General features: G+C 44.2%; 1 protein-coding gene across 1 annotated transcript in view; it reads right to left on the reverse strand.

Annotated features, from left to right (window-relative positions):
- The window catches only part of ACBD6 (acyl-CoA binding domain containing 6), a 95886-nt gene that overhangs the window by 51788 nt on the left and 25634 nt on the right, over positions 1 to 18464 (reverse strand). Inside the window, exons 4-5 of the mRNA XM_075096931.1 lie at positions 10964 to 11046; positions 295 to 400 (exon numbers count right to left, since the gene is read on the reverse strand). Of these exons, the coding sequence (XP_074953032.1) occupies positions 295 to 400; positions 10964 to 11046 (189 nt within the window). The remainder of the gene's footprint in view (positions 1 to 294; positions 401 to 10963; positions 11047 to 18464) is intronic.

An 18464-nucleotide genomic window follows, 5' to 3' on the forward strand; every position in this document is an offset into this window, starting at 1 on the left:
AGGTGGGGAAAGGGGGGGTATTCAGAAGATCTTATTCTGCAAATGGCTGCTGGCGTTGCTGAATATTAGAAAGTAAGTTTCTGATATGCTATAGCATCACAGTATATCCACACTACCAGATATCAGTGGACAGCTAGTTTCAAACAGGTTATCCTTTCTCAATGGCCAAGTGTTTGTCCAACTGTTTTAGTACCTTGTTATAATAATCCTAACCAGGGAATCTGAAAAGGACTAGCACTGAATTAATACACCAAACAGTTAAAAGATTGATGCTCTTTATCTTTTCCTCCATACCTCCTCATCTGTGACATTCACATCCACTTTTTTTGATCGAATGGCTTTAGTTACATAGTCAATGTTGTTTTCTCTGCAGTGATCAAAAATGTTCTTGTCCTCTTCCCTATTCAGGAAACAAAAGCAAAAGAAGCACTGTGTTACTGCACAACACAAAGGCCACATGCACATCATGCTCTAACTTTGCCACAGACATTTCAATAGTATCACTGGACTGAAACTGATGCCTGGTATTGCACATGCAGAATAATATGTTGGGTTTTTTTTTCATGGTAAGAGAAGATCCTGCTTCCTAGAAAACAAAGGTTGTTTTTAACAATATTATGCCAGGGCAAGAATCAGCTTACTCCTGTGAACCGGCACAAGAAGTCTTTACAGTTAGCCAGCAAAAACCACATTCAAGTCCTGGTATAAATCACTGCAATCCCACAGAAGATAAAAGGCTAAAGCTGCTCTTATACCTGCTATACAAACTTACTACAGCCACTGTGGGTCAGACCAAAGGCCCTTCCCATGCCTGTTATCTCAGACAGTGGCCACTAATAATGGCTTAAATAAAAAAGCAGAAAACCAAAACACACGCAAAGCAATCTGTCCCCTGGTTAGATCCCTCCCAGCTTCAGAAACTCAGTAGCTTAAGGATTTCTGTAGCTAGAGGCTGCACCCAGATGAACATATTGACCAGTCTTTTCCAGGTCCTTTTTCCACACTGTTCTGCTCTTTAACCCATTCATACTCTTGGCCTTTCTAAAGGACAAGCTCTACAGCTTCATATTCTGTGTGTGAAGGGGTCAACAGTGGGCAAGTACTTTACTGGGTGGCTTTAAAACAGGTGCCTGACATTGGGCGCTCTTTGGTAAGTAATCATTCTGGGATTTGTGAAATCTTTGGTGTTTGTCTCAGAACCAGGTCACAGGGTTCGGTTGTTTTTATTTCTTTATTTGCCAGCCTGCAAGCAACACCACTGCACTCCTTTTTGTATTGATGGTGTTAAAACAAAACTTAACTGTGATCTCTGCTCAGCGCAGCAGGCTGGTGTATGCAGAGGGACCAGCACAAATCTGTGCCAGGACACCACTGCATGCTTGCTTAGGCCTGCTTGCAGGCAGAAAGATCAACAAGTTGTGATGTCACAGGTGCTTGAGTTACACCTATAGCTTCTTCTAGAGCTAAAAGCAGTACCCTCGCTTCAGACACTTTAAAAATTCTGTTCTTCCCAGCCAAACAGAACCCCTAATGAGGTTAAGACATTTCACAGATTTTCAAAATATTACGGAAGAGCTTTGTATGAGTGACTGGAGCTACAGTGCTTCATGGCAGTTAAAAAAGCAAACGTTCGGAATCTTTCGCAAGGGGACAGAGCAAAGACATTTTTATCTTGCTGTATGAATTTGCACTCACATGTCTAATGGTGGGAAGTTACTGACACCAGTATTGCTGAGAAAATACAACTCTCTTACTGTCCATGCCGATATGCCAGTGAAAAGTTACTTATTCCAACACAGCCAACTTTCCTGTGGAAAGGGAGCTATAGCATACTAGCATGAGGAACCTTTACAATAATACCTTTAGGTACAGATTCACTGATACAACTGTGTTCCTATTAAGGAGCAAAGAAAAAGAAGTCATTGGTTTCCTAGAAGTAAACCAAAAGCCCACATACTACCTTCTCTTTTTAGTTTCCACATGAAAACTACGGCTCAAATGAACCCATCAGCATTGCTATGGCACTTGACAGCTTCACAAGTTAAACACAAAGTAGTTGCCTCTCACAATGTCCCCAGTTTTCAATCACCTCAACTTAAGATAGTCTGGATGTTCAGCAGAACTCAGACCTGGCAACCTCAAAGGAAATTCCTTATAAAAATGGGAGGTTGCTGGAGCAGTTCAGACCCACTAGGGAAGTCATTCTGCTGTGGGCCTTTCGGAGCCTCTGCAATGCCACAGGGCAGTTTGAGGAAAACTGGTTCCCTGATGCTAAAAGGCAACAGTACTCCTCCCATTTGTCTGCACTGCCCTTGAACCTCACCAGCTGAACCACCTCAGAGCAAGGAAAATAAAATCTAAATGTTATTTGCATTTGAGCAATAGGTTACAAAGAAAACGTGATGCTCTTTGACCTGTAGTCCCAACAAAAATGAAAATACCAATGTCACCAAGACCACATCCCCTGCTCCCATCAGGACAGGCAGAGCTCCATGACACAATTTTGACTTACAGTCTTATTATTACACACCTGGCTTACTAAGTTACACTCTGTTCTTCAGACCTCAAGCATCTGTTTCCTTCCTCAGTGCCACTAAAAGGTGGGAAAAAAATGCTGATATTCAGCTCCTGCAATAAAGCGCTGCTTTGTCCAAAGAACCCCTCTCTCACCTTGCTCCTTTAGTAGCACTGTTCTCCTGCATATCGCCCGTTCTTTCTACACAAGCGGTCCTTCCTCATAGCTGACTTGCACCTTTCTAGCAAAGAGGCGGGTGCTACACAAGATTTCACACTCTATGTGTAGCCTAGGGAAATTACAGAAGTCTTCCAGTTTCTTAACCAGTCTCTCATGAACTCATTCGCTGGAGGTCTTGCCTGTACACTACACAAGCTCCTGTGAAACAGATCACTGCATGCTTTAGAGGCAATTACTTTGAATTCTGGGGGAAAAAAAGAATCTCACGGTGGGATTAGAAAAGGCAAAAGCTTATTTTGCTCGAGATGGAGCTTGACAGATTCATGATGGAGGTTATCAGACATGCCTGCCCCCACTAACAAGGGCTGATTTGATACGCTGGTAAGTCTCTCCAGTCCTACCTTGTTAGTCCAACCTCTCAAACACGCCCTTGGCTGCTGAAAGCAGCCTTTTGGGTGAAGCTGCTATTCAGACAACACTGTACAGGAACTTGGTTCAAGCAGCTTTTTCCCCATTGCACAGACATATACACTTCATTTATTACAGATCACTTTCTTCCGTAACATTAAAGCAGAGCCCAGCCTCTCTTTGCTAGGGAGGTCCACAACCACCCTCAGTTAATCCTGAATGATTTTCCATGTCACAACCAGGAGCTCAGGCTGTGCCCTCCATCCCTGGCAGTGATGCCACCCAGTCAGCCCGGGCACCAGCGTTTCTGCATGCTGCAGAGCCTGGGCAGCTCAGCTGCGGCCGCACCTCGCACGGCAGCACCAGAGGTACCAGCAGAGCAGAAGGTACGCGGCTGCAATAAAGCAACCGTGCTCCATGGGGAGCGCGCTGCAGGGTCTGCACCAGTGGAGATAGGGCACATTAATACTAACGTAGCAAAACCAGGCAATCTTCCTACCACAGCCTCCAGACAAGAGGTCTACAGTCTTTTCCTGACATTATTATTGTCTGTAAGGGGGGGAATGACCTGACACAGCTATTTGGATATGATTTAGCTTTTCTGGAATAACCACCTCTGCAAATGGTCTATATATCCCCCTTCCAAAAAAACACTTTTCTTTCAGAAGTCTCCATAATGGAATTAATCCAGAACAGCAATTTCCCCACCTGAAGATAAGGTTTTGGGAAATTTCGTCTTTCTACCCTGCATTTATTTCTCAAGCTTTAAACCATTCCTTTGCCCCAATGACCTCTTTAAAAAAAATTAGCATATATTATCTCCAACTTTTCTATAAATATTAACAAAAAGAAATGAGCCTTTTCCTGAATAGATTCAAGGCAAGTCCATACAGTCGTAACAAAGACATTTTACCTGCAAACAAACCAGTCATGTGAAGCTGTACTCCAGACTTTTTAAACAAATTGATCTAGCTGCATGCCAAAACTAGGAAGGAAAACTGAGAAGAGAGCTCAGAGGAGTTAAAACCATATATTTGGAGGGGAAAAGCTCTGCTTGAATAGTGTGAGTGGAATAAAGACAAGTTACTGTTATTTGCTGACTTTGCATTCAAAACCACACAGGGCAAGTAAGAAACACAGCTTGAAAACCTTGCAACTCAGAATTCCTCCCCCCCCCCCCCCCCCCCCCGCTTTATTTCACGTGTGTACATGTACATCCTGAATAATCCTTCCACTGTAGTAGCTACAAGAAAACAAAAATGATGCAGTGCTTTTAACAGACTGGTTCCTAGCAGGAATTTGCATTCCACATAAAACTGGTAAGAGTCAGCAGCAAGGCCCAGAAACTGGTAGGAACTGTCTAAAACAAGACAGAAGCACATCAGAAATACAAAAGGAAGTGATACAACAAAGACGTTGCTCAGATAAGGGGGGGGGGGGGCACACAGACACCCATATAATTTCTGTCAGTGTTTTCAGAAAAACCTCAACTGAAGTAAAAATACAGCATTCGAGACATCTTCAGATGGGAAATACCATGAAATCCAATCTAATGGAGGTCTACACAATTATTTAAAACCTGTAGCTAAAAAGAAGACTCAGATGCAATTTTGTTTCCATGTCAGATGTGTGATATACAAGCACCAGGTCTTTTTGTTGAGCTGAAAAGGAGTCCAAGTCAGCAACGACTTGACTGTCAGTAAAGGCAGTGAATGTGTTTACATTTATTTCCTGAGATGGCCAGAAGGGTTTCTCTTCTCCCTTGCTGACACATGTTCAGCCCACAAAACTACTTTCTTCTGCTCTCCCCCATCCCCACTAAGAGATGCTAACTCCGATTCAACACTGAGCTGAAGCATATCTGTTGCCTGCACGTAACACATGGGCAGCTTTTCCAGCCTTGAGGAAAAGGATGTGGAAGGCCTTAAACCAAGTCACCTCTTCCCAGGCTTGGAAGTCTTCACAAGTCTTCTTCATAAGCTGTCCAAAACACATGTGTTGAGCCAACAGTTTTTAAACAGCTCATGGAAAAGATATGTTGCTGGTTAAACATGCTTCACTTCTTACCGAGTGCTGCAAATATCCTTGCTTTCTAAACAGCCACTAAGACTGCCAAGGAAAAGGACACAGAAGAAACTTGAAATTCAGATACTCTACCCTCAATCAGAGACCATCCTCCAGGTTTGCCCCTCCCCCTTCCTCCCCCCTCACAGGTTACCTCCAGCACAAAGCTCTGGGCAGAGGGCTGCGATCGGGTGCTACTTTGGGCATCCTCTCCCCTTTTTCCAGGGCTGGTCCAAGCCATGTCCCAGCGGACCCGCTGCGGAGCGGCCCCGGGTGCCGCTAACAGGTGGCTTCGCCCGTCTGCTTGGCACAGCGCTGCCGAGCAAGCAGGAGCGCAGCGGAGCGGAGCAGGCAGCGCATGGGGAGCTGAGAGACACTCACAACACTTACTGTTTATGTCAAGGCCCTCAGCCCCCAAGGGACCCATTTTCACATAATCTATAATTATCTCTTCGCTTTAATCGCCTCGTCACTTCTGAGGCTCTCCTGGGCACAGGAAGAGGAAAAGCTCATTAACTGAACCTTTTCTCCTCTCTCCAGCCACCCATAGCTTTTAATTGCTTGGTGTTGTTATTATCTATCAGTGCAACTGGGATCATTTTCATAAGAAAGGGTGGTGGGAGGGAGGGAGGCAGGAGAGGGTCCCTGAGGTATGCACCACAGACAAACCTTTGCTTTCTCAATTATTTATGCCAGCTGAGGTTTTACAAGCTGAATAAATCCATAACTCAAGTTTATTTTGAACCGGCAGGCCGTCCCGGGGGAAGTGTTGCCCACTTGCCGGCACTCTTGCGTGCCGTCCTCTGAGAGCAGCCGGGACATAGCGAGACATGTGTCATCCAATTCCCCACCCATCGCCACGCTGCCGCACGCACTTTGGTAGATTAGCAGCAGCACTGGAGAGGAGGCAGCCGTGAAAACCCCGAATAAGGAGCCGCCACCAAAGGATGCACTCTTCCAAAGGGAAGGCAGGCCTGAGCCAAGCTGCCCCTTTGCACAACAAAGCAAAGCCCCAAAGGTCACTGCTCTGGGGAAAATAAAAAGGGGGGGAAGCAACAGACTTGGCAATCATCTTGAAGTCAGAGACTTGCCTGCTAAACATCACCAGAAGAGCATCCATTTCTAAATAACACTGACCTGAAAAAAACCTCAAACCCCAGCTGCCTGGACCTGCAGGTGTTTTGTTTGAGACGCGCCACAGCTGAGCAGGCTGCAGGCTGCTTGGACTCTGCACAACTGGGAGAGCTCTTCCGCAGGGATTGCACAGCCCTGCATTTAAGTGAGCAACAGACATCTGCGGCGCAGCCACCCAAATGCACACACAATACTGGCATGAGCCCGTAATTCCCAGCACTGCAAGGATGCCGGGTCCCACATCTCTGCAGTTTTGCTCTTATTTACAGCACCGGTGTTCCTGAAAGTGGGGTTGGAGGGTGAGAATAAAAGCTCAACCACGGTCCGGAGCACTGGGCTTGTCTCAAAAGCCGTCACCGCTCCAAAGTGGCATCCTTGCAATGGATGCTGGAAGCAGCTCTTTAAAATTCAGCAGCCTTTGCGCCTGACCACACGCAGCGACCTCTGGTATTTTCTGCCAAAACAGTTCATTTGTCTCGCACAACAACTAATCAATTCCCGAGGCCATCCATCACGGGGGCTTGCGCGAGCCGGCCCGGCAGCGGGGCCAGATGGCGGCTGCGTTAGCGGGATTAATACAATTCTGATAGATTACCCGGCATCAGGCGGGCTCCAGAATACGAGGGGTGCCTGCTCTGCACCCTGATCCTAAATGGAGCCCCACTCGCAACAGGGGTCACTCCCAAGCATTATGGGAAAGGGTGGAAGTTTCTACCAGAAAAGGGCTTCTTCAGCACCCCTTGGCACGGCAGAAGCGTAAAGCATAGCTCAGGGAGGCCTCCGTGCCGACCGGCGGATGTCATTCCCATCCCCGCATGCCGAGGCTGCATGGAAGCAGCCCACAGCAGACTGCAGGAGGGCTCGTCCAGTGGAAGTAGAAAGCGACAGGGACTTTTGGCAACATTATTTCACATTCTCCACTTGCCAAGTCAATGCTTTCAATTGCTGGAAACACTTATACACAGCTTCCCCCCACCCCTGCTTTAAAAAACACATTTTAAAAAAATCCTTTAAAGTCGAATTTCAAATGCTACAGTATTTTTGGCATCTCCCTCAGTTTGTGTCTCAGATTAGATTTATATTGGTGACACATCAGTCAACCTCATCTCACTGCTCATTTCCTAGGTTTGTGAAACTGTAATTATAGCTATTTGATCATGAAAAAGCTCTACTACTGCTTTTGTTCTGGTAATAAGACCAGGAAAGAGACATAAAGCTTTATGTAGCAGTTAAAAAAACCCCACCACTACAGCCAGCCTGAAATCACAGATAATTCTTAAATCCTTCCTTCCAGGGGAACCTCCGAGTTATCTTTATGTAATGCCCGAAGTGAGGTAAGTGATATGCAGAGGAACACAGAAGCAGAGCACTATGCTAATACATTCTGCAACTGCTCCCCATTAGTCACTGGGGGTGCTTGAGCTCTTTATTGCCAGGGTTTATTAATGACTCCTAATTGATGACCAGTGCCCAGCACCCCAAAGTAAATAACTGCTATGCCTCATTAGCTCCAGAGACCTTCTCCTGATTTGAGGATTGATCTATGAACACACAAATTGCAGTGATTTAACTGAATCTCTTTCTAAATTGATTTAATTAGATCGGTATAACTTGTTTCTATGGATGCTCTTGAATTTAGTTGGAATCAGTGCAATGTACTTTTGTGACCCAGACTGACCATTTTCCTGTCTTGTTCTCAAAGCAGAAACATTTGAGATAATTAGTGATAAGGCAAAATCAGCCCTGGCACCAACCCAGTTCCTCCAACTTCTGGTCCACCTGAATTTAGGGTAGGGTAGGGTATGGTAACTCCACTTTCTCCAACACTTATAGATTTGCACCTTAAAACCCAAGCATTTAATTCCACAAAAGGAATGTAAGTATTATTTAGACACAATTTTAGACACTCAGCTTGAAAGCAATGGCATTGCTGCTTTGCTTGGTAATTTACTGCTGATGGTAAACTAGTGGTTTACACTAAAACCAAGATCTCTCATCTTCGTAGTACACAGCAGCAGCTTGGAGGAGGTTAATAATTTGTTAAACTCTTCAAAAGCTTCTGGTAAGAATAAAATAATTCAACCTGCTTAGGTGAACCTTCAAAACTCGTCACTTGCATTTTTGTCTAAGGCTTCCTTAATATGATCCTGTAACTAGAAAATATTTATCCTATCAACATCCTCAGGAAACAGACATTAAAGTGGTTTGATTCATTTTCCAGGTTTTCCAAGCTTGTTGTAAAGCTTCAGTAAGGCCCACCATAGACAACTGAGTCAATAAAACAGTCTGCATCAAAGTTTCTTTTCTCAGATCTTAGGTTTCGAGGTAGCATACACATACACACTGAACTTTCAGCATGGGGCTTACCCGTAACTATCAATGTGTTTAAGTTTATCCTGGCTCAAGCTATTAAGTTTTCTTTCCCCTTAAACATTTTCATTTTCTTCCTCTACAGAAAATACCTAATTTTAGGACCACATTGATTTACAAATGCATTGAAGTATTACTGAATGCTAACCGTATGTTCTTCTAAGAAACTACTCGCAGCCTCAGAAAAGTCATCCTTCTCAGTGAGTGGTAGGACTATCAAAATCAATTCACTCCCTGCTCTAGATAAACTTGGATGACAACGTCTAGAGCCATCCTTCTTTGGCTCATCTGCTTGCAGATTTGGTACCAGTGCCATTTTGCTGTTCAGGGCTATGCTTTTACTATTATAATTATCGCCATTAGAGAAGTGCCTATATTTGCATAAATTTACCCCTGTTCTAGTAAAAGAATGAACAGTAGACAAAAGCCATAATACATGGGTAACTTCCCCGAGAAAGCTGATGCTGTACAACCTGAGTGTGGGTGAGATTACGATTACACTTGCTCACTTCTATCTTTCAACTGAAGACACTGATGCCTGCAAGACAAGCTGTGCTAATGGACCACATGAGTTTCTGTTCTGCCAGCAGTCAGGAAACTTGATTTAACTCACTTTAGCAGAATCACCCTATTCCAGCCGTGTTAGAGACGCAGAGCTGCCTACAGCCTCATTTTGTAAGGACTACATCTATGCTATACTAAACATACAGCACATATGTTCCTCAAAGTATGTTTGGGAAAAAAATGTATTTGGAGCTGTACTTATCTTCAAGTCCTGCACAAGTCATGTTCCCATGGAAATAAAATAAAAAACATATGACAAGAAGATTCAGACTAGTCAAGGCAACCAGAGCAAACTCTGTTTTCCTGTATATTGGGCTGTATTTCATATCCATGACAAGGCACCAGCAATACTTGGGATAGCCAAGACTCTGAAAGCACTGTACGACTAAGCATAGCTCATACTTAGCACCCTACACTGGGCAGCACTGATATGCTCTGCTCTTAAAAAGAGCCCAAACAGGATTTAAACCACAAGGTCAACCTACGATATCAAGGATGTTGGCTGAGCGCTGCATTGACAGAGCAGGGAAAAGAAAGGAGCTGGTGGCTAGTAGAAGTGCTATTTCTCAAACAGTGTGTTAAGCCAAGGTCATGCCTGACCACCTCTGGTCGAGGTCCAGGGGAAAGTTAAAGATGTATTGGCTCTCCATGCGAGGCAGTAAAGGCTACTCCTGGCCAACTGCTCCATCCTGCTACAGAGCAGGTTGCAACACCAAGGGAAGTGCCTGCACCACTGCCGAGCACAAAACTGCCACCCTATTGGCTTACCTGGGACACAGCCGTTGCAATTTCTACCTGATGTCCTTGCAGAGGGTTTAGAGCCACCTGGTCAAGATTTATTTTTCATTAGTTTGTGACAAGTCAAAGAAATGCTGTGCTAGAGTTCTTTGGGAAAGTTCCCAGCAAGTTTGGGAGGCTGTGTGTAGAGAAATCAGTGTTTATCTTTTAAATTCCTGGGACTAAAACGATGCAAGACATTCAATAAAACAAATGGGATCACATACACATAAATGGGTGACTGCAACATGACAGCAAACACTGCTCAAAAAAGTAGTCTTCCCTGACTCTTCATTTTAACTAAAAACATGATGCTGTATTCTGAAAGATCCTCCAGGCAATCCTTTAGGTATTGCAGTTAATATTATACCTATGATTAGTAGTCTGGAACAGTAAAAAACCAACCAAACAAGAAAACCCAGCTGTCCTTATTCAGTAGCTAATGTCACTTACTACTTGCACCTTGACAGTTTTTAAATAGCAGACATTCTAGTTCAGTAAATGCATTTCTGCCATGCTAGCTGCAGAAGCTAGAAAAAATTAATTTGATATAAGGTACAAACTCTCCCTGAAGGCCGTTGTCCAACATTAAAGCCTTCACTGAACAATCCTTAATGAATGTATTGGTAAAGAAATAACTATTTGAAAAAGGTAGTGTCTGAATAGCTTTCTATTAAAAATATCCAGTATTACCTTTTTTAAGCCATATAACTGAAAAATGGGAAGGCTTGCCCTTCCCCCACATCTTGTGCTAGGGAAAGGTTACTACCTGGCAATGATACAGGCAGTTATTGATTTAAATGATTATGGACCTGAAAAGTTCTTTCCTGTCATTTATTATCCTGTTGTAGTTGCCACCACACTTGTGCAATATTTAAAAAAAAAAAAAAACTTAAAAAAATGACATTAGAAAAATACTGGTTTTAATTCAAGTCAAGTGCAGATAATCACCTGATTGTTTCTTCTTGATATAATGAGCTGACAACTGGGCCTCCAAATGCAGATTTGCTTTCTCTTCCCTTCTTCTCTGTTGTCTGAAAGAAAAAGAAAGATTGGTCCAGCATCCTGGCTCACATCCTATTCCAGCCTGTGCCACCCCTCTGCCATCTTCCACCCCTTCCCCTGCCCAGAGATGGGATCAGCCCCTCTGGAAGCTTCATCTGCACGACAGACAGTACCCCATGACCCAACTCCATCCAGAACAGCTGGATGGATCTCTCAGCAAACTGGACCAATGCTCCTCTGAAGGTGGCCCAGAAGGATCGCCTGAAAGGTAGACTTGGCAGCCTGGCCGTCCCACTCATGAGCCAAAGCTCTGCCTCCGCCGCACTCCCAGCCATGGCCCCTTAGGGCCCAAAAGCCCAGCCTCTGTGAGGTAGCATAATGTTATGTTACTAGATTGCAATGCTTGCCTTTATAAATCTACTTAATATAGATTTAAAATTAAATTTTATAATGGGCAGCATTTCCAAATGATTTACTCCCAGGAACTCTAGGATTCTGAATGATTCCCACCATAATAGAAATGAACAATTAGAATAATGATTGATCGATATGGAGCCTCAGGCCTACCTTTTCAAAAAAAACATCCTGCAGCTTGGGATCTTCAATTGGCTGACTTTACATTGATGCCAGACTTTCAGAAAGGGCTAAGTGCCTGCTGTCTGAAAGCCTGACCCTATTAGGGGGTGCAGGGCACCAGAAACCCTAGTTCTTCAAGGGCATCTAGTATCTCCATCTTCAGGTAAGCAGACAAAACTGGTTTGCAATTTGCAGCAGTAATTCCTTATAAAACCAGCCCATTAATTGCAACATGCTGCTGGCAGTGGACTATTCTGTGGATTTCTGTGATGAGAAATTATCACACCCATGGTGAATAAAATCAGAAGCAAAAGGAAAGCCATCTCAACTTCTAGCAGTGTCTCAGCAGCTGCAATACATTGCTGATTACACCAAAAAGTGTTGCTGCCTCATCAGAATTCTACCTGGAAAGATGTTGATTTTTTTTAAAATAAAAATGCTTACATTTGTCTTTCTTCCTGTCCCCTAGGTTGCTTCTGTTTTAAATCAATTTACTGTTTCCCCATAACACATTTACATTCTGCCCCGTTTAAGCCAACCAGTTCCACCTCTCAGGTCTCCTGTACCAGCCCAAAGCTGTAATATTTGGGTTTGCAGATATCAGAGACATACTTCTTTATTAAAAAAAAAATAAACTGAAAGGAAATTGGCTTTGAAAACTATTCTATGGCAAGTAGGCTTTCTCTATAGAGTAAAAGGTGACAAAAAAATTCTCCTTTTGTGAAGGGAAAGGGGTTCAGAATCTTTTCAGTGCAATGCCCCTCTTCAAAAAAATTATTTAGCAGAGAAGATTACTGTCTGTCAATGATTTCTACACCTCTTATAACGAAAATTAATTTCAGATCATCTGCTAGTACACGCAAGAGCTATTTTTATAAAAAGAAGCTATACTCACAACTAGTCTATCTTCTTTGATACTGAGGGATAGCGGTCACTCAACCAGTATCAAGAAGCTACAAAAAAATTTTAATCTATATTCTTTCATCTCTTCCCACTCCAGTTTTTGGTTGATGCTTTTTTCAAAGTCAGAAACAACACTTGAGAAAATACATTTCATCTTTCTAGAGGCAGAAATTGTAAAAAAGGTTTCTTGGATTAAGTTCACCTTCTTTGCACAACCAATGTATTTCTACTAAGGATTAATCATGTTGATTGAGTACACATAAGGTCATCAGGAAACATAGCGATAAAGGCTTTCCCAAAAGTGCACAGGCAAAATCTTCTCTGGCTTTTAATTCGTATACAGGTTACTTTGTCCAAGTAGCTTTTATCTCATCTCTTTCACACAGAAATAGGTAACTCAATATTCAATTTATGAATGTTGAACCAAGCTTATTCCATCACAGTCCTCAATATGTAGAACAAGTTTATGAAAAATGTACAGGAAGAGTCTCTGCTATCTTCTCAGGATTTAATGTGCGCCCCTACTCTGCAAAGCCATGAAAGACAGCATCATGGCTCCACCATTCATTCATTACCACTGGACGTCCCAAAAGGGAATCTGTCCAGGCTATACGGAACGCTTCTTCCCAAAAACGTAAACTCTGCCTTGACACTGATACAAACTGGTTTCTTTCCAGACGCCCTTGACAACTTGCCTATACCATGAGCTCATCTGCCCACTTCCAATATCTATGCCAGGGACTCGCACGCAATATCTCAGCATGACATACCAAACTGGATAATGAAAGAGGTAGGACAGAAGCCGTTGCTCCTTCCAAACCATGTCACAGCTATTGTACTAACAGGAACAAGTGTTTTGTGTTTTTATTTGTCACTCATACTGGCTGGAGGGATCAGTAATGTGCAGATGCACTTTCCTTCTTAAATCTCTTGACATTTCTAGAGCAGAGAAGGGCTGTTAGGTTTGGAAATATAAAGAAAATGCTACATATACACAGATAATGACCAGTGAGTTTAAAGTCACAGTAGCTTGCAAACCATAATGAAATTAAAAACTGACACTGCACATTCTCTTTCTCCTCCTCTAAAAAAAGGCACTAATAATTAACTATGTGGCTCTCAATTAAGCCAGCTCAATTTCTTCCATTGCTGGCAGTGCTGTCCAAAAGCACTGCAGATACACATGAAACTAATGATGTTTAAGAAATAACATGATCCCAGGCTCCCATCATTTGCAACCTGAATCCCAGAGAGATGACAGCAGCATTATCTGCAGTCAGGACCACGTAAGAGAGATGCTATAGAAAAGGCAAAATTACTGTGGGCTTCATAAGGGTGAGGGGGTTGCCCTCAAACTGCTGATTAAAAACTGGGAATACAGGGGAATTTCTGACAGCCTGGGAAGAAACCTTGGAGGATTGCACTGAAGTGCCAAAGCACAGGCAGTGGCACATAAGAGACCCAGGAAGAGATGATAAAGAGGTGTAAGAGATGCCCTAAGAGGCACTGGAATATCTCGTGTTTTCCCCTAATTCTTGCCCATTGATTCTTTGATGCTTGTGTACAATTATGGCTGATATCAAAATCACTATTACTCTTGACAGTTAACTTTGGTAGGTGGATCTGGTTGACCAAAGCTAGCATAAATCACGGGCAAATATGTGCTTCAGTATGCAGCATACGTACTCATTAAGAGACATTTTCAACTCCCCTGCCTCCCAATGTGCTCACGGACTGGCGCTGGAAACTCCACTAAGCCCAGAACTATCCTTCTCAAATGTCACCAGGAATGCCAGGAGAAAAGCCACACTCCTCCCAGAACAGACAGCAAAGCATCCTCATCCCTGCCTCAGTGCACTGTATTTGTCAATAAAAGACCGGCTCGATTCAAGGTACAATCGCATCTCGACTGGCTGTCACTGACAATGCTGCTCCAGACGGCCTCAAAGCCTGACAGCCACTTTCTGAGCAAAATGGAAATACAGAGACTAATATTTGCTAACATCATTAATTCATTTTTTTCTCCACTCCCCCTTCTTCCTTTATCCATGATGTCAAGATGTATACTTTTAAATTGTTGTCAGCCATAAAACAGACGTCGTGTCCTAGTTCAGAGGTTAACATATAATGACAGACACATTAAAAAACCCCGTCCAATGCCTCACTGAAAATTTCAGCTCCATCTTCTCTTCAACGAGACAGTAGCTCAAACTCACTTATAAGCTTTAACAACATTAAAGTCTAATCATGATTGAAAAATAAAGGAGAAAGAAGGTAGTTTTATCATACTAAGCGTTATGGAAACAAAAAACAATTAGAGACAAACATTTTCTTTGTGCGGGTTTTGAGTTCACATTCTATTTTGGTCTTAAAAGTCTCCCATGATCACAGGATGATCCACTTTTCCTGTCACATTTTTGGAGAGCAGGATGAAAATTATCATCTAAGAGGAAAAGCAGTATTTTCCTGTTGGGGGTAGATTTGGTGGGTCAACCTTTTGCTATAATCCCTGAAGACAGGACAGGGATTTGTTATTTTTAATCTCTGAGCCCAAGCTTGGCTCCAATGTACACAAAACAGGCTACAACAGATTTAACAAGATGGTACTTCCAAGGGCCCTTCCAATGACTCACTTCAAACTCACGTGCCAGAACTCATTACAAAGACACAAGTGAATTTACCATCAGTGATTAGCTGGGACTTAACTGGATCGAACAGTACACAGCTTTTTTTTATATGTGGGGCAAGGGACTCATGAATCTGACAGAAGGAAAGGTACAGAGAAGTCCTACAAAGACACTAAAAAACAGCAGGAATAGCACAAGTTTCAGTAAAGCCTTTTTTTAAAAAAAAAAAAAGTTTTTTTAAAAAAAAACACACCACCAAAAAAACTCAGAAAACCCAAACCAAAACGACAACAACAAACACCATAACATAGAGCTAATGGAACAGCTAAATCCCAGGCATAGGTTAAATGTAGGGCACCCAAATTTTATCCAGAGCAAAATCAGAACTCTGCCTAGGTGGTTTTTGCATGTCTAGACACCCAGCACACACAGCAGCAATAGCTGTTTGGCAAGGCACGTGGCTGTGCTGCACAGCGTATCTATCACCCCCCCCCAAATCCCCCACATCTCACTTTGGTTTTTCTCCACACCCAAAACCTTTAAGTAGCTTCACATAAATATATATTTAGGAAAAAGCAAGCGCCATTAGCAAAAAGGTTTATCTCATCAAAATACTTATCTTCAAAGTTACACTGGATAACGCCCTAAAATGACCAAGACTTAAATTCATCATCATCATGCATCTTGGAAATAGAAAAGTGAGACAACTCAGGACCTCACACCCGAGCCACTGCAGTGCATGGAAGAAGTTATCTCAGGTTACATTTCGAGGCTACTTATTGGATTATTTTTCTCTTCCTCTGAGCCTGATGCAACTTGAGTCAGAGTAGCAGCTGTATCTGGCTTTATAGGACAGAGACAAGAAATACTCCCAACAGAATTACTACAATCAAAACTTCAAGTGTTTCTGCAGCAGCAAATACATAGTGCAGATTCCAATCTGCATATGTTCTGTGTAATTGACCTTCCTACAGCCGCAGGTGTCTGCACGGCACGCTCATCGGCTTCCCTGCGCGGCCCTGAGCAGAACCCAGCGTTGGGGCCAGGGACACACATCACCTTGCTCCGTACCAGTTTGCAAAAAGGTGCATACGCAGCAGCAGGACAGTGAAATGCCCTTTTTGACAGGAATGTGGCAGACTTCAGCAGCCACCTAAGCAGCAACCAAAATCTGCCTTGGCTTCGCAGAGTGCCTGCAGGGCTTTGGGGTGTAACTGAGGGTCCTGAGCCACCAAACCTGGAGAAGCTGCAAGTGCTGGGTGTTCACAGAGGTCTAGTTGGTGGGGGCAGGAGAAACCCCAGCCCACGTCCCAACTCCCCAAACTACACGTGGGAGATGATCAGCAACTCCAGCCTCAGCTGCCGTGACAGGACAGGCAACGTGCTGTAACTCCGTCAGGCTCACATGAAGGTATAACTAAATCCCTGAAGTGTGCTGATTGAATTGTAGTTAAGCTGATATAGTCTCAGGTGACAAATTTTACAGAAGATACAGAGTTAACCCAATGGCAGACCTCAAGGCCTGCTTTGCTGGCCACCATGTCTCCTTAATGCTCTGGATTAACATTTCTGGGCACAATTTGAGGAGTCAGGATTATTAGGGAGGCAAATAGAAAACATAAACTCTCCTAAAGTTTCAGACACTTACCCCCCTCCTCCCCTCTGTGCCACCGCCTGGCCATCCCCCTGGGAAGGGAACTTGGGCAGACACTAATTGTATTTGACAGCAGCAATTACACGCAAGGCTGGAGATTAGAAGCTCGTTAATTGTGTGTGCCATAATTGCTGCCGTCTTTTCCTTCTCTAGTTAAGGCCAGTGCCAGGAGAGCCAAGGGGAGGGGGTACACTCCACCCCAAATGCAGGTGGTCCGAATATGACAGCCCTTGGACAAGGAGATGTCCCCTATCCCCCAACACTGCGGGAGGCTCCTGACCCCGTGTGCTGGTTTTGGCTGAGAAGGGGTTAATTCTCCTCACTGTGGGGGTCAGCTACCTTTCCAGCTTCCCGCGCTCTGCCGCGTGGCGTGGCAGGGGGGGCTGGGAGGGGCAGGGCCATGGTGGGGGCGGCTGACCCCGACTGGCCAATGGCAGGTTCATTCCATACCATGTGACACCATGACCAGTATATTGAGGGGGGGCAGTGGCAGCGCGCGGGCGGCGCGGCGTCGGGTCGGCGGGCGGCGAGCGGCTGCGGCGCGTGCGGTTTGTTCCGGCGGTTCGTTCCCCCCCTCCCCTCCCTTCCCTTCCCCCCTCCCCCGGGGCTTTGCGCCTCTCGTTGTTCTCCTTCACATTGCATTTCTACTGTTGTTTCTTTTAATTTTCATTATTAAACTGTTCTTATCCCAACCCACGAGCGTTACCCTTCTGATTCTCTCCCCCATCTACCGGTGGGGGAGTGAGCGAGCGACTGTGTGGGGCTGAGCTGCCGCTAAACCACGACAGTCTTTTTGGCGCCCAACGTGGGGCACGAGGGTTGGAGATAACAACAGCTGCTGGTCACAGCACCATGTTGTCCTTTTTGCAGTGGGTGTTAAAAATCGGTGTTGGTTGTTTGAGTCTGCTGTGTTCTGCTGTGATTAGTAATGTTTTGCCTACGAGATTTGTTATACAAACACTCGTTTTCAGCTTTACCTGGTATTTGGGGTTTTTGCTGAAACCGTTACTGTACTTCGGATACCACCTTGTTGAGGCAATTAGCAATTATACCTCCTCCTCTGAGAGATTTTATATGGAGGAAATACAGAATAATACCTTTGCAACTTTGTTCTATGATGTCTGTGCCTTTGTTACAACAACGTTTTTGTATCTTGAACATCCTTGGGTGGTTAAGGTGCAGTCATTGTTAGTTTTTGGGCATGTTGTTTTGGTTTTGACTAAGCAACTTAAGAATATCACCCAGAAATCTGCCCCGAGGCTTGATAGTTACGAGTGGCAGGGCATGTGGGATAGCATGGGCAAATACCTAGGGCAGTGGGCACCCCCAGTGTTTTGGAGTTTCACCCCCGAGCAAGTGCAGAATCCTAAAAAACTAGTAGAATATTTGGAGAAAGTATGTTGTTACGCTGGGAACTCCAGAGAGACACAGATAACTGCAACGTGCTGGGGTCTGGCCCATGCATACCGAGCCCTGCTCAACAGTATTCAGTGCCCCCAGGGGGAAGAGAATGTCTCTGGATTGAAATGCAAAGTGACTGGCACTGTAGACAATCCAGCCCTGACAACAGGCACTGCAGCCACTCAAACCCCCACAACAAGTACCGGAGCTAGCTCAGAAAATAAACCCGTACCAGTATCAGTTGCCCCCATACATAAGACGAAATATTGGAAGCGGACATCAACCC

Source organism: Phalacrocorax aristotelis, chromosome 6, assembly GCF_949628215.1.
Source record: "Phalacrocorax aristotelis chromosome 6, bGulAri2.1, whole genome shotgun sequence".
NCBI lineage: Eukaryota > Metazoa > Chordata > Aves > Suliformes > Phalacrocoracidae > Phalacrocorax > Phalacrocorax aristotelis.